The sequence below is a fragment of the Sander vitreus genome, chromosome 1 (genome assembly GCF_031162955.1).
Source record: "Sander vitreus isolate 19-12246 chromosome 1, sanVit1, whole genome shotgun sequence".
Lineage (NCBI taxonomy): Eukaryota > Metazoa > Chordata > Actinopteri > Perciformes > Percidae > Sander > Sander vitreus.
The window spans coordinates 14,005,640-14,021,924 of NC_135855.1; the positions used below are offsets into that span (position 1 = coordinate 14,005,640).

The 16,285-nt window shown below is 39.6% G+C and overlaps 1 protein-coding gene across 10 annotated transcripts; it reads left to right on the top strand.

Annotated features, from left to right (window-relative positions):
- The first annotated feature begins 417 nt into the window (after positions 1-417).
- On the top strand, positions 418-16,039 carry LOC144532615 (kinesin-like protein KIF23). 10 transcript variants are annotated; one of them, XM_078273519.1, is made up of 23 exons: positions 418-498; positions 1,182-1,248; positions 1,447-1,575; positions 2,797-2,902; positions 3,757-3,893; positions 4,010-4,122; positions 4,259-4,429; positions 6,245-6,357; positions 7,038-7,159; positions 7,376-7,478; positions 7,612-7,691; positions 7,798-7,917; positions 8,236-8,395; positions 8,541-8,705; positions 8,992-9,158; positions 9,347-9,520; positions 10,162-10,374; positions 10,610-10,900; positions 12,625-12,858; positions 13,078-13,163; positions 14,860-14,920; positions 15,160-15,200; positions 15,320-16,039. In XM_078273519.1, the coding sequence occupies exons 1-23, from the start codon at positions 485-487 to the stop codon at positions 15,333-15,335; spliced, it is 2,883 nt and encodes a 960-aa protein (XP_078129645.1). In that variant the 5' UTR covers positions 418-484; the 3' UTR covers positions 15,336-16,039. The 10 variants fall into 10 exon arrangements, with proteins under 10 accessions (XP_078129645.1, XP_078129727.1, XP_078129810.1 ...); XM_078273601.1 differs by having other exon boundaries at positions 8,544-8,705; XM_078273684.1 differs by having other exon boundaries at positions 8,236-8,386.
- Positions 16,040-16,285: the final 246 nt, after the last annotated feature.

A 16,285-nucleotide genomic window follows, 5' to 3' on the forward strand; every position in this document is an offset into this window, starting at 1 on the left:
GATATATCCTAGATATAACAAAAAACGCAGGGCTGTCAAAGAGGTTATATAATATTTATTATATTATATTATTATAACCTATTTGGTTTACCATGGTATTCTTAGCCTAATACCCTTACCAATCTCACTCCTCATGTACCACTCCATCCAACGAAGGCAACGAGAACTAGCCATCAGAGGCAGAGTAGGGCGGATCATGCTCGTTCTTATTATAGATCCATGGTCCAAATAGGTTATAATAATACTTACCGGTATTATTATTATACTCATTGGTCGTGCCTTTGCCATCATAGGAAACGCAAATTGTCTACGTTTTCTACAGGGCTAGGTTCTGGAGGTAGGACTTCCGCTGCTGACCACCGTATCTGCACTGTGATTGGTTGAAATTTTAGCCACGCGGAAAAACGTTTCACAGAGGGAATTTTTCAAATCGAGAAGAGGAGGCGCTCTGTGTTCAGTGGAGAGGAGATTAACAACACAAACAATGCAGAGACCAAAGTGAGTATTACAATCTATCTTTTATATTAAGCTCGAAAAACGACTAACAATCTACAACTATGCATTGTGTTGGCAAAGCGATCCAAGTAAATAACGTAACCTGCTTGCAGTTGTAACGTTATTGCAAAAAAGAGTGTTAGCTTCGTGTTGTTAGCATAGCTCGCTGCTGTCTGGTCAGCTAACGCTGCTTGACTGTTGGCAACTGGTCGGTGTGTGAGCTCAGCATTTACTTTTCAACTGACAGTACATCTAATCTGTCACCAATGTGTGTTCTATTTCTATACAAACTTAATCCAACTTTGGTTAGCTTCATGTTAAAGGGGCAAATGTCATAATGTGAGGTTCATATTTTTGTTGACCCGTCACCTGTGAATTGTCCTTAGCAAGTGACACCTGATATACACCTTAAATAACGTTAGTTAGCGTAACAGATAATAACTTAAGGTTAAGCGAGTATACCACATAATATGATACTATATGGCCAAAAGTATGGGCACACTTTTGGTGTGAAAGAGTTTGGGGATGGACTGTACCTCATTGTGAGCTAGGTAAGGTTCAGGTGTCCACATAGTGTAAATTACTGAGGTGAATTATCTGGATTATTAATTAGTCATGTGTCTTATTCATGTAGCATACATTTTTGTGTGTTTGACATTGATTCTGTATTTCTTTATCACTTACAGCAAAGGGAAGACTCCTCGGAGGCCAGGCCCAAAAAAGGCATCCAACATAGAGAAAGATCCTGTTGGAGTAAGTGACCACTGCTTACTTTGTTGTTCCCGAAACTGAAACAGTAGAAGCAGACATTTGTGGAGTTAATGATGGAAACATGGAATTGGTGAATTGGTCTTCAAGATATTTTGTTCAATTTAGGTTTATCTGAATGTAGTTCTTCCAGTTGTGATGGCTTCATCAAAGTAGACCTCATCTATTCATTCATCTTTGTAGGTATATTGCCGTATACGTCCACTTGGAGCAGAAGATGAGGAATGTTGTGTGGAAATGATCAGCAGCTCCACTATTCAGCTACATGCTCCTGATGGCCTTAAAGCCAACCGCAATGGGGAATACAAAGAGGTAAGTGTGTTGCAGCCCTCTCTGCTTGGCAAGTCATCTGAGCATGTAAAGCAAATTGACAATCTAAACCTGTTGTTGTTCCCTCCTGATATCTCACTCAAGAGCTATTGTCTAAACAAGCAGGTAAACAGAAAAAAAAATCTGACGCCACCAGTCGTATATGTCAGTTGACCTCAACTAGGGCTGAATGATTTTTGGGGGGGGAATCAAATTGCGTTTTTCCTGCCAGATATTGCGATTATGATTCGATTTGCGATTATTTGTTTGCTACATATTGCACCTTGTACGATCAAGAAAAAAAGTAAATTAAAAATCCACTGAAAATAGGACATTTCTGTAAAACAATCTGTGTATGTAGAATGTATCTATGTAACATTATTCCAGCATTTATCTTGTGAACAAACAGTAAATATAATAATAAAAAGAGGAATAAAAAATGTTAAACCAAACGTTACACCAAATATTCAACTAAATATTTGCATTCAGTTAATAGCGGTCTTCATGATTAGCTAATCGCATTTTTTCAAATCCCGATTTTGATTTGAAAACGATTAATCGTTCAGCCCTAACCTCAACAAATGTCTGCTCTCAGTAGGGCTGGGCGATATGGAGAAAATCAAATATCCCGATATTTTTGACCAAATACCTCGATATCGATACCGCAACGATATTGTAGTGTTGACTATTGGTGCTTTCACAAAATATTAACACAATGAGATTTTTGATAAATACTGATCAGTAATGATGATATAATGACTAAGTGGGTGAAGGCAAATAATAGAACAGTTACAACAGTCTGGTAAGTTCAGAAAATTACATCACTTTACTGTAATGCAGCCTATAAAACCAGGAAAAGACAACACTTATGCCATATTATGATATCCAAAATCTAAGACGATATCTAGTCTCATATCACGATATCGATATAATATCGATATATTGCCCAGCTCTCAGTACTTAGTTTGTCTTGTCAAATGACCCTGATGGTTTTATTAAGTCTGTGATTTGGTTGGATGTTTTTATTGTTGCTCAGCAAAGATACTGTACAATGATACAATACTGAACAAATCCCTACCTAGTGGTTTAGTCATAATTGTATTCAGTAGAGACCTGAGACTTTCTTTGATACTAACACGATGGTAAAATAATTGCTCTTGTTACCCCATTTGCTGTTAAATGCCATTCACGTGTACTGTATGTTATTCTTTGTTTATCCTTTAGACACAGTACTCCTTTAAAAAAGTATTTGGTATTAATACTACTCAAATGGAGCTGTTTGAGGATGTTGCCATGCCTCTGATCGAGGACCTTATTCATTGTAAAAATGGTAAGTGAATTAAAGGTTATTTGAAGCATGAAACGTGTTATGTCCACTGTGCAGAATCCCATCAATTGACTATGTATCCTTTAGGTCAACAGAAAATTTGTTTGAAAACAAACATTTGATAATTGCTTAATTATGGAAGTCTGATTGGGATTTGGACCGTTGCTCAGACACAACATGTAATCACGCACATAAGTTTTTTTTCTGATCAACATAAAGGCTGTTTTATGCTTCTGCGTCAACTCCACGCCGTAGCTACGCCGTCGCTCCTACGGCGCCGTGACCCTTTCATAGTTCTGCGTCGTGGTTGCTTTGCATCACGGTGCATTTCACCGCCATAACGCTAGGGGGTGATAAGTCTGAGGTTATTTGCGAGGTGTCTGCCAGCCAGTTTATGTTAGCAAACGTTTGCACAACTGCCCACAAAGTACTGCTTGCTGGAGAAGTGCTAATTTCAAAACGTTACTGACATATAGACACTTTACAAACGGATAACCCCGTCATTGTAACTAAAATATGTCTGAGTTTATTTGCAAAGCTTATGTCCGTGAACTAGCATGTTGCTACTCCCCACAATATGCTGCTTGAAACACCGACTATCAACACACAGGACGAGTTGACCAATCGCAGTCCTTGCGGTCTGCGTAGCCTCGATGCGAAGTTACACATTTTTGGAGGTGCGCGTCGAGCTACGGCGGAGGGCTCGGAGAGGGGTTTGCGTTGACGCAGAGGGGTCTGCGGGGGCATAATAAAATAAATAAAAGCATAAAACAGCCTTAATATACTGTATCATCAACATCTTCCCTAATCCTCTGTGTGAAAAGTGGTTATTTATTTGTAATATCCTATGTTCATAGGTCTGCTGTTTACATATGGTGTTACTGGAAGTGGTAAGACCTTCACCATGACCGGCTCTCCTGGGGAAGGTGGACTCCTCCCCCGCTGTCTAGACATGCTCTTCAACAGCATCGACCCCGTTCAGGCCAAAAGATTTGTAAGTCTTTCATTCATTAATGTGTTGTGTAGTTTGTCTCTAAAAAAAGGATTATATTTTTGGATGAATGGTGGGATATTTACTTGACTTTTTGTATCTTTTTATTTGTTTTTCAGGTGTTCAAACCCGATGACAAAAATGGGATGGAGATCCAGGGTCAAGTTGATGCTCTCCTGGAGAGACAGAAGCGAGACAGTCAGCAGTCAGTGCCCAGAACGCCATCCTCCAGGTAGCTATATTTCACTTTTTACTTTCTATACGATTTATGGTGTTCACAAGTACTAATAAAGTTGGAGAGAACTGAATTTAAAGTACATGTTGACTGCAGTTAATCGCGTTGCTTTTCTTGCGGTTTGTGTTTTTAGACTGAAGGCTGACCCAGAGTGCGCAGATATGATCAGCTCAGAGGAGGCGTGTAAATCTGAGAATGTGGATGAAGACTGCTGTTACAGCGTTTTTGTGTCCTACATCGAGGTCTACAACAACTATATCTATGATCTCCTCGAAGATGCTCCTTTTGACCCAATCAGACCAAAGTAGGAGACAGGATTTCAAATCAGTCCATGCTTTTTGAAACCTAATGTCATGTTGAAGGGTTGTCTGTACAACACTTATTTGTATTCAGGTTATTTGTGGTGCTTTTCATGTATGAAATGGCTCTACAAATATACCAACTGAACCCACACAATTGCTCGCTACTAATGTGATCTACAAATGTTTTTTAAGTAGTTGTGCAACCACTTGTCTGCATACAACCACTTTGACTGTGTTCCATGTATGTGCTGAATAAGTTCATTGAGACATTTACTTTTTATGCTTTGTAGTTCTATGTTGACAAGATGCACAAAATCCTGTTTTTGTTAGGTGGCTCGGTGGAGGCACGCCTGTACGGAACAATGAGTTTGTGTACGTTGCCAGTCAAAGTACATTACAAAGTACTCTGTTTATTCATAGTCGTAACTTGGCTATAGCTGCTGTCGCATAGGTCATCAGTGCATTTCCATCCCATTAATCCAAAGTCCTGTAAAAAGCATAGGTGTAACTTTCTTGCTTTGTATCATTTTTGGTGGTTGTTGTCTTCAAGGATTGGCTCCCTGAAACATAACGTCCCTGAATGGCTGAAGCCTGTGTGAAAACCCACTTTGCATGTGTCTTTACTAGGGGTGTAACAAAATTCACGGTTCGGTTGAATACGGTTCGGTACGTTTTCGATACAGCAAAAAGAAAGACATGCCAGAGAAATTTACTTGATTTTTACAAATTTTTTTATTTATTAAACTAACATCATAAAGTATGATATGTTTTACTTTGAACAATGACAGAGCTATACTGGACCCATCTTCTGGGGTGTCTTCTTAGCAGCATATGAAACAGTGTTAACATGTTACAGTCAGGTAGCTTTGTGTAGCCCTTGACGTCCAGCCGTGCTTCGGACAATTGGTTCTCTATTTGGGCTTTTGTTTTTTTGTACAAAGCGGGAATTACGGTCTGGCTGAAATGGGCTCGTGAAGGAATAGTGTAACGGGGCTCAATTACTTTTAACCATGTTCGTAAAACCTGCGTTTTCCACTACAGAGTAGGGCCTCGTCTCATATCCGCGGCTATAAATGTACCAGTCGCCGCATTGATGTCTTTTGCGCGGTTTGAATCAGTTGGAAATTGCTGCTTAAATGCTGCGGGATAGTTTGTAGCGTGTGTGTTGCTTCTTGTTTTCGTCTAGTTCCAGTTATTGACACACTGAGGTGATGTTGGCGTAAATGAGTCAACATGTTTGTAGTATTCCCACTGGTGTAGCCTATTCTCGTGTAGCAGATGCAACATACCGTTATTTTCTTATCCACCACTCTCGTGCCATCACCCTCATAACTTACAGGGGAACCAAAGTGGCTCCAAAGGCCAGACCTGTTGGTTATTGGAGGGTCTTCTAATTCTGGTCAGGTAATAGTCGCATTAACGTTACTAGCCATATTGAAATGAGCTAGTTCAGCGTAGCATGCCTGACTGGAGTAGAGTGTTTTTCTTCGGGAGTGGGAGGAGCAGACAGCACGTTGCCTGTTATGTCATTTGGGTTGCCTTGTTGAGTGCAGCAGCACTGAGAACATTATATTTCACGCAATTTAATATTTGTAATGCGTACCTAATCGAAAGCCTCGTACCGAAAGTTTCAATACGAATATGTGTATCGTTACACCCCTAGTCTTTACCCCTGTATGTGTCTTCCTAGATTGTATTTTATTTTAACGTTGACACTAACATCAAGCATTTGTCTTTTTAGCTTTTGCTGCTTGTCTTACTAAAGCGATACATAAGTGTGTTACGTTATGTTGATTCTTTTCATTAACTTGTTTCAGACCGCCCCAATCTAAGATTCTCCGGGAAGATCAGAATCATAATATGTATGTGGCTGGCTGCACAGAAGTTGAGGTCAAATCTACAGAGGAGGCTTTTGGGGTTTTTTGGAAGGGTGAGTGTTAATAATAACTTTCTTCTTGCATACTTGCATTGTATTATGTTTTATGTATTATGTTATGCGGATTCCCCTACATGCCGACCAATTTGAATTACAAAGTTTGGCACGGTTGGCATGTTTTTATTCTTACCTTTTTGTATCTTCTCGTGATGGAAACCATTAAAAAACTTTAACAGGATAATTATTAAAAAGTTGGTAACACTTTACTTGAAGGTATCTACATAAGAGGGACATGACACTGTCATGAACACGACACTGTCATGACACATGACCCCTAACTCTAGCCCTAACTTGTCATGACAAAAACCGAATGACACTTAATGACAGAAGCGTTATGTCATAAACGTGTTATGACTTGTTTTATAATGTTTATGACACGTTCATGACAGTGTCATGTTACTCTTATGTAGAAACCTTCAAGTAAGGTGTAACCAAAGATTTTTAACTAAACGTCTGTATTGCGTATAAGGAGGCAGCCAGGACTTTTCTTTGTTACAATGATTGTGCAGATTTTTGAGTTATAGCTTCCAGTGGCCATTATTAGCATACCTATTGAGTTTACCAATCATATCATCAGTAAAAAAATGGACAAAGCAATAAATCTGTTGACTTTATAAAGAATAGATTTGACTTATATTGTTACAGTTGTTAATGATGCCTTGCTGTGTCTCCAGGGCAAAAGAAAAGGAGGATAGCCAACACACAACTTAACCGTGAATCCAGTCGCTCACACAGTGTGTTCACAGTAAAGCTGGCCCAGGCACCACTTGATGCTGATGGGGACCACATTCTACAGGTAACACGCAGCTCCAAACATATTACATTACATTACATATTGAAAACAAGTTTTTCTTTTTTTGTACATTTTGTTTCTATGATTAAATTGAAGTTTATTCAAAGACTGCCAGTGAATCCTTTCTGGTATTCAATTGAAGCTACTCAGGCTGTGTACACATCACAAAGGATTCCAGCCAATGTTTGGTGACGCTAACAGTGTGTTATTAAATTGCAGGACAAAAACCAGGTGAATGTGAGCCAGCTGTGTCTGGTTGACCTGGCAGGTAGTGAACGCACCAGCAGAACCAGAGCAGAGGGAAGCCGTCTCCGTGAAGCAGGTCCGTTCATTCCTTACTGTGGGCTTCTGCTAAAGATAAACCATAGTTTTTTTCTGTGTATCTGGCAGATTTTCAGTGTATTAAGTTATGTTTGTTCAGGCACCAAGCGTCTCTAGTAATGTCTCATTAACAGGTAATATTAACCAGTCCTTGATGACACTGCGTACATGTATGGAAGTCCTACGTGAAAACCAGATGTGTGGAACTAATAAGGTTGGTATTTTATCATGTGTATTATTGTATATGACGATTCTCTTGTTGTTATTATTGGTAATTGCTTAGTAGGTACAGCTTCACAGAACCTTTTATTTTATTCCAGATGGTGCCATACAGGGACTCTAAAGTTACACATCTGTTTAAAAACTACTTTGATGGAGAAGGAAAAGTCAGGATGATTGTGTGTGTCAACCCGAAGGCTGATGATTATGACGAAACTATGGTAAGGCATTGCATTTGTGCTGCAGAATGGCTTGAATGTAACATCTTATCTAATATCACTTGCTTTCCCAGAAGAAAATCCTCTTATCTTGAGTCTGAACTGTCATAACTGCTGACTGGTTTGCAATAAAACCACAATGACAATTTGACAGGATGTTTAAATATACACTCCCTGGTCCCCCAAATATACAAATTTCATCACAGATACATATTTCACGGTTGAGTTTCAAAACATTAGTATTTGAATTGTAGCACTGGTGGGTGCTTTAAGGAAGTTAGGGAGTGTATTTCTAATGGTTTTCCATCGAATGTGCTGCAGCTGGTGATGCGCTTTGCAGAGATGACCCAGGAGGTGGAGGTGGCACGGCCGGTTGACCGGACAATTTGTGCCCTTGCTGCAGGACGCAGGCACAGAAACCGTGCCTTCAGGGATGAGCTGTCACATCGCCTGGAAGAGCAAGGAGGTCCCAGTAATGCCTGTAAATCTCTAGTACTAGCTCATTGTGCATATGTCATGCTGTATTCTTACATGTCAGATATGCATTTCAGAATTGTTGCGGTTTTACTTACTGTATGTCACTAATTACACACAAACCTTTCCATGACGTGTTGTTATTCACACAGTAGATGACCCAGCTCTGCTGAATCAGCTGATGGAAAGCATTCCAGCCATGCCTCGTTGTGAGCTGGTGGACCCAGCTGATGATCAGACGTTGCCCCGCCTGATTGAGGTCCTGGAAAGGAGGCATCGTGTCCGTCAGATGTTGGCCGAGCAGTTCAACAAAACTGGTACAGGTCCATTTTCTACGCCACAAATAATTGTCTGGTTCATAGAGAACTTTGTGTGTGTGTGTGTGTGTGACGGAGAGCAGGGAAATGCAGCTGAACGAATGGTCTACCCTGCGTAAATTAAAAAAAAAAAAAAAAAAAAAAAAAAAAGTGATAAAATGTGGCGGCCGGTGTTGATTTTGTGGCGCACTGCCACAAATTAGTCTGTGTGGGAAACACTGTAAAAGTTAAAAACCAGTTCAAGCCAAATGTTTACCGTCTAAGATTAATGTGTTCTCTCCTACAGCCAGTACACTGAAGTCTATGATTGAGCAGTTTGACAGTCAGCTCAATGCAAAGGAGACGCTCCTCCATGATCAGCGAAGCAAACTGAGCGAGAAAGAAAAATTCATCATCAACCAGAGGACCGAGCTAGAGCGATTAGAGAAAAAATCCCAAACCCTGGAATACAAGGTGTCTCCCTCACTTAGAGAACTATCTTGTTCTACTCTTTTCTCCATTTGGTTTACAACATTCTAAACACGCCTGTACAAGTAATGATATGTGAATTCACTTGTTATTTTAAAGAGAAGCTTACTGTAGTTACTAGTTACTGTTTTGACTTTTTTTTTTTTTCTCGCATCACTGGTCCTTCTCTTCAGGTCGATATCCTGCAGAAGACAACGAACATGTATGAACATGACAAGCGCTCACTTCAGCATGAGTTGGAGACCCGGGAGCAACGGCTACAGAGAGAGCTGTCAGAGAGGAGGCGCATGGAGCAGCAAATGCATGGCATGGTCACAGACACCAAACTCAAGTGGGAGAAGGAGTGTGTAAGTAGATTTATCAACAGTACTACAGTACTACCTACTATTTTTGGGTTTGTATATTGAGGGCTAGCACATACTTGTCATTGATTTGCATCAATGGAGCTGTTTGTGCCATGCTGTCCTCTTCATTGTGGCTGTGGCTCAGTGGTAGAGCGGACGCCTGCCACTTGGAAGGTTGGTGGTTTGATCCCTGGCCCTGCAGTCCCATGTCGAAGTGTCCTTGGGCACTGAACCCTGTGTGTGAGTGTTTATCTGATGGCACCTTGTACGGCAGTCTCGGCCACAGTGTGTGAATGTGTGTGAATAGTTCCTGTACTATGTAAAAGCGCTTTAAGTAGTCGTTAAGACTAGAAAAGCGCTATATAAAAACAGTCCATTTACATTAATTTGTTAGTAACCTAGTGTGACATACAGTACACTACTAAACAAGTAAAATATTATAAGATTTTGTAAGATTACTCTTTCTTGTGCATGAGCAGAGGTGCAGAGGTTTTTGCTTGTGTATTGTGTATTCTGCATCCCTCTACATTTCAGTGAGGTCATTTATGGCCATACATTCAATCATCTATTGGATTAGATGATGAGGCTGGATTAGATGATGACACCGTTCTTTGAATTGTTTCCCGCTGGTGTTTTCTAATCAGGAGAGGCGAGTGAACGCCAAGCAGCTGGAGATGCAGAACAAGTTGTGGGTGAAGGATGAAAAGTTGAAACAGCTCAAGGCCATTGTTACAGAGAGCAGTAGCTGTGGCAGCGATGGGTTTCCCACCGAGCGCCCAGAGAAACCTGAGAGGCCCTCAAGGCAGAGAGATCACGGAACGGGCCAGAAGAGGTCTGCCTCGCCATCACCACTTCATGTAAGTTATTTACTCTGTAACGCTGCCTGTTCCTTCAGTGTGCACTCTCTTATGAACCTTTATTTTATGTTAAATTGTGCATGCTGCTAATCATCATTTGTGAAAATCTTAATCATGAATTGTATGAGATTTCGATGCTTTCTGTACACAGCGTCTATATTACCCTGTTTTGTATTTGTGTTCATCTTGAGCCTCTAACATCCACAATGCTTGGCCCCATCCCCTCACTTTTCAGGACTTCAGCCAAACTCCCTCCCACCAAAATCGAGCCAATGTTAGGGCAGTTCAGGACGCTTACCCCACTTCCACCACCACCTCCTCAGCTTATCCCTCAGTAGCCTCCTGCATCTCTGATTGGGAGCACAAGTTCCCTGTAGACTCAAGCAGCCAAGCTAGGAGCCGGACTCCCGCCCAATGCCACGGCACCAGCAGCGTGGGTCGCAGGAGAGGCCAGCGATTGGCCACAGACACTGGTGCCACTGCTACGACTCTTGTCTATGGGCTCGACCTAGAGGCAGGCACAAGGGTTAGTTTGTGTGTTAGAGCCTAGATGTCCTTCAGGATGTGTTTAGTTTTTCTCTGCGCTCCTGAACTTTAAGCCTTGCCTTAGTGTAGAACTGCACCCGTAATGTTATCAGCAGATGTCTGCTTGTTTTAGAAATGCATCAAGTAGAAGCGCTGCATCAGTGTATGCTGGTGTTTCTCTTATCCAGACTATAAGGCACACTGACCTGTCTCGCTTGTAAATCCTCTTGACTTGCAACTTCATCCTCAGTAGTAGCAGTAGTTATATCATGTTTGTAGTTCTTTCTGTTGCTTATTGCGAACTGCTCTCTAGAATTTCTTTTTCATTGTACCGTATCATCACATATTTCAATAGCAAAATGACTAAACGGACTATCGCCACAAAAATAAACGCACACAAACACCTGTTTATCCCAGAAAACGCTGTCAAGGCAGCAGCAGTATTGCACATTTTAAAAGAGTGATGCAGAAAGTTCACATTTATTAATCAGATATTCATAAAAAGTACACCAAAATGGGTAAGGAAAAATACACTTAACAAAATCAAAATCATCATTGGACTCTTTAACATATAACTGAATTGCCCTTTAGGGATAAAGTTGTTTTGAATTGAATTGCAATGTTGGAGCTTGGTTAGTCTCTGCATGGAGTGATTTGATGTGGCACAACGCTGATGATTTTCAGTGTACTCAGCTTGTCCCGGTTTTAACTATTGCTATAATTTAAAAAAGTCTGGTCTTCTAGTGCTCCTTTTTTAATGTCCCCATGGGAATAGCAGACATATTGGTTTTGGGTACCCTTGTATACATGTGAACTACAACCTTTACTTGAATTAGAAATGGTATGACTGTACATGAGGACCAAACCACCAAATTAAAATCTGCAGTTCCATTTTGAGATACTTGGCTTCTTACAAAATATGTACATGTGTAACTGCTTGCTCTTTTGGTCAAGGTCCGACTCATGCCTTTGATTTGCTTTGTATTGTAAAATTATAGTTTTACCTAACCTGGCTCCAGACTTCTGAATTGCTGCCAGCGTCTCAGATTCTTTTCAGCGGTTCACATAATGAATGATTAATGAAGTGAAACGAAAAATTTCACTCTGATTATCAGGCTGACTTTAACCACTACCATGTCGAAATGAACTCTTTCAACCACAGCAGGCCATACAAAACTTTATATTAGGAGCACCAAGTAAAAGTGGAGTTCCTTATTGACCCATTATGTTGGAACCAAAACAGAATAATCTTTATAATAGTCTAATGTATTCACTGTATCAATTTTCAATACTGTTTGCATGTAGTCTTAATTGCTAAACCCATTTTCACACTACTTTTGTGCTGCTTTGCATGTTCATTTTGTATTTACTCTACTGGGCTGTTGTCAATGCAGTGTTTTTTAGTTAGTTTATGGAAATATGTATTGCTGGAAGGACAGAATATTGTTTGTTTGGGATGTAATTTGAGTCTACATGTAGAGGGCTACAACACCATGGAAATACTTATTCTCCCTGAAATTCTAAAGATGAATATTTAAAACTCTCTCGAGTGGGACATGCCCAGTCTCCCTCTCGGACTTCCAGTAGTACATTCATTTCCAACACAAGCTAGCACCCTCTAATCATCAACCTTCACTACTAACACCCGACAAACTTTAAATGGTCCCTGCTGGTGTCACCTGTGAATAACTTCCTGGTTTGTCTTTCTTACACTGGGATCACCAGACGGCCCCTCCGGTTCATCCAACGCACAGGCGATCACACTCTGCGGGTGGGGAGAAATGGGTAGACCACAAACCAGCCTCTAATTTGGACCTAGACACTGTCATGCAGCCAATCATTCCCAATGCAATCAAGGTGTCGACCCCGAACGAGAAAGCTCTGTCTAAATGCCACAAGTATGTGCTTAGACATCAAGAGCTTGCCTCAGACGGGGAAATCGAGACCAAATTGATCAAGGTAAAACTACATAATTGCTTAATTTGAGACTGATTATTTTATGTCTTGCATGACTTTGGCTATATCAACTTCTGTATGATGTCACATTGAGGTCCTAATTTATATATTACTGGGACACTGCTATTGTTTTAGCTGTTGATTGTGAGTATGTGTTTTTTCCTGTGTTCTCCTTTGGACATCTGAGTTGTTTTTTTGTTGTTTTTTTTCTGACTTTCTCAGGGCAATGTTTTTAAGACCAGAGGTGGAGGACAAGCTGTGCAATTCACTGACATTGAGACACTAACACAAGAGTGCCCAACAGCAAGGTACAGTATTTGCTCAAGTACTACAGGTTGTGATATTTCTATGTGTGTGTTTTAATGTATTTGATGACATCATGTCACAATTTTATGTCCAACCAAAATATTTTATTTTATTTGAATTTAAAAATGTATTTAGGTACCACATACTTTTTTTTCCCGTGCAGCAAGAACTGTTTAAACATTTATACAGGAGAAACCGAGTGGGGGTTTCTGGCACAACTTCACATACTTCCAAGGTGCATGGAGAGCGTAAAGAAGCGTAAAGAAGTCTAGGAGGTCAAAACTCCAGCAACACTTGTATATAGAGCAGCTTTATTGGTCTAAGTGTTGCTGGAGTTTTGCCCTCTTTACACATTAATACAGGGAAGTGGATAACGTTGGGGAAGGATCAAAATGAATACAAGCCAAAAAAAAACTGTTGAAAGGTTTTACACTTAAATACACTGAACGAAAGAAACTGGATAAAAGGATTGTCTGTAACAAAAATGTGTATTTTAGGTTTTTTCTTAATCAAACGGACCTTGTTAAAAACTCGGTCATCTATCTAATAAAGCGAGACGCCTCTGTATTTGTATGTATGTATGTATGTGCGTCTTTGAAAAAGGCGCTACGTAACGCTGGCTTTTCCGTGTCTATTATTTTGCTAAGAGGAAACTCAATAAAAAGCCATTTGCCAACACTAAATCAGACACTATATCATATTAAGTTGCTGTACATTCACCACTTCTAAACACAGGCAGAACATAACGTAATCTCGGAGCTTCCTCCACAGCGCTGTGCAATGCAAGACAATCTCGGAGCTGACCGGCCAAATACAGCAGTTTTCACCCTGGGTCTGGTTAATTAAGTATAGCCTACTGCTAACTTATAATACTAATAACATTACCGTCGGTAAAATACCCCGGTGAATCAAATCCATACTTCAACGTTAACCGTCAAGCCACTAAACCTGTATGGAAATTAACACCTCTGCTGAAGTGTTCAATTAATTAACGATAAGACGAGACAACGCCGCCCTCATTAAACTGTGGTGATATCAACATGCAATAACGGTGACGAAAAAGACAACACTAAAATGTTTTCTCTCTCTTTCTCTCTCTCTCTGCACACACAAACAGTCCAGAGCCCGGCTAAATGTGAGACTGTAGGCTTCTCGCTCCGTTTCTGGTAGTTGATTAACACAGATAGGTGCTGATTAGCTCTCATAACGGGCCGGGTGGGTAGCGCACTGCCATGAGTCCATGAGGCAACTGTCTGATTACTCTATTTAAATTGTGATATTTTGTGATTAAATTCTGAATCTGCCACGTTCTCTGTCAGGTAAATATAGTAGTACAATGTCTTCCTCTGATGTAGAAGTAGCCTACGCTGTAAGTCAGTAGTAGGCTATACAGTGGAGTTGCATCATAAGTGGTTTGGGGTCCTTCTGTAAGTAATTTTGGGGTACTATTTGGTTTTGGAGAATTCTACAACCAGCAATACCACAGGCCAAGCAATCGGCCCATTCCATAGTATGGTTAAACTGTAAATTAAAGGTTTGTGCTACTGAACAGCTAAAATGTCAATTTTCAACGATTTCATGAAGACACGGTCTCTAAAGTGATGAACGTAAACACATTCTAATTACACTATTCAGTATTGTGATTCATTTGTAAAAATTTAATTCAAGTTGTCCTTATCCTTATGTGATTTGTTTCAGTCGCAAGAGGCGCTCAGGGTCTGGAGAAGGAGCAGCTCAAATGGAGGACATAGAAAACAGGGTAAGCTCTTAATTAAACAACAAATTCAACAAACAAGACATGAAAATAAAAAATCTGGTCATTTTAGTGTGCAATTACCATATGATCATTTTTAATATTCTCCAACACATCCTTAGGTATCAATAATTAGGGTCTTTTGAGAATTATTTTTCATAGAATTCTAAATTTAATATGAATTGGATAATTTGTGTGTTTGTGTACACGGCCGCCCCTTTTATAACTTTTTTTCTTCCCATTAGCCTCCAGTGGCAAGCACAAGTTCAAGCCTTTGGTATCAAAAGTAAGACCATTAGTTTGTTTGCATGCACTGTTTACCATGATATATAAGATTCCAGCAATTGCCTTGGATTTAAAATGAGGGTTATAAACTTTAGTATGTTTTTGTTTTCTTTCTTTCAGACGCAGAAAGCCTTAAGTTTGCTGTACATGTTTTTTTTCCTCTTGAAAACATGTAAGATTTTGCCTTACTTTTGGAACAGTGAAGGGACCGCCAGTGAAACTATGCATCTTTTTGAGAGTGAGGGCATTTTTCTTTCATGATGATCTTCTTACAAATTATTAGAGTGCAATTCTAATTTAATTATTGCCAAAATGATTGAGTAAACAATGTAGGATATATCCATTGTAATTTGTTGGATTAGTGTCCTTTTTTCTTTTTGAATGCTAGAAATATTACCGCAACATGGATATGTTTAAATAGCTCAACATGAATATTCTGTGATACATTTATTGTTTTATTACATAATTTTGTCACAGCCTTTTTTCTGCTACCCAAAGACTAGAATATTTGAGCTTTTGAGCTTTTGAGCAATAGAACATGTTTATTACTTTTGCTTTATAGCATTGCTTGCCATTTTTTCAAGGGTTTTTCCATTTATTGGATGTTAAACTGAGCATATGGCTGATTACAAAAAAATAAAAATAGAGTAAAGAACATAGTTATTTTAGAATTACAATGTGTAGACCGTAAATAGAGCTGCTAAGTAGGTTTTGCTGTAATCAATCTGACTAACTGTAAATGATGAAAATTAAGATTTTTTACTTCAGTTTATTGAAACAACTCCTGAGATGTGTAACACAATACCTTTTTTGCTGGCATTAAAATTATTCAAACACCAAGTGTCACCGTCATGATTTCATAATCCGTGAAGACGGAAGGGCGTAGTCTCCATCTTTAAGGCCTTGAACATACCCTAAAGACATCCTTTGCTTTCCTTTTATCAAGCTGTGTTTGTTACCACTGTAAATTAACTATCGGTATTGGAAGGTTCTCCACTTATTTGATCAGAGTAAAAAAACAAGACAAACAACAAATGATATGTATTTAGTTGAATTTTGTTGAGTATCTGTTTTAGTTTGACTTAA

Excerpts from the sequence above, each read along its gene's own strand:
- LOC144532615 (XM_078273519.1), top strand. Across the intron at positions 6,358-7,037 it reads TTTTGGGGTTTTTTGGAAGG|GGCAAAAGAAAAGGAGGATA; the intron begins GTGAGTGTTAAT and ends CTGTGTCTCCAG. Across the intron at positions 8,706-8,991 it reads CGAGCAGTTCAACAAAACTG|CCAGTACACTGAAGTCTATG; the intron begins GTACAGGTCCAT and ends TCTCTCCTACAG.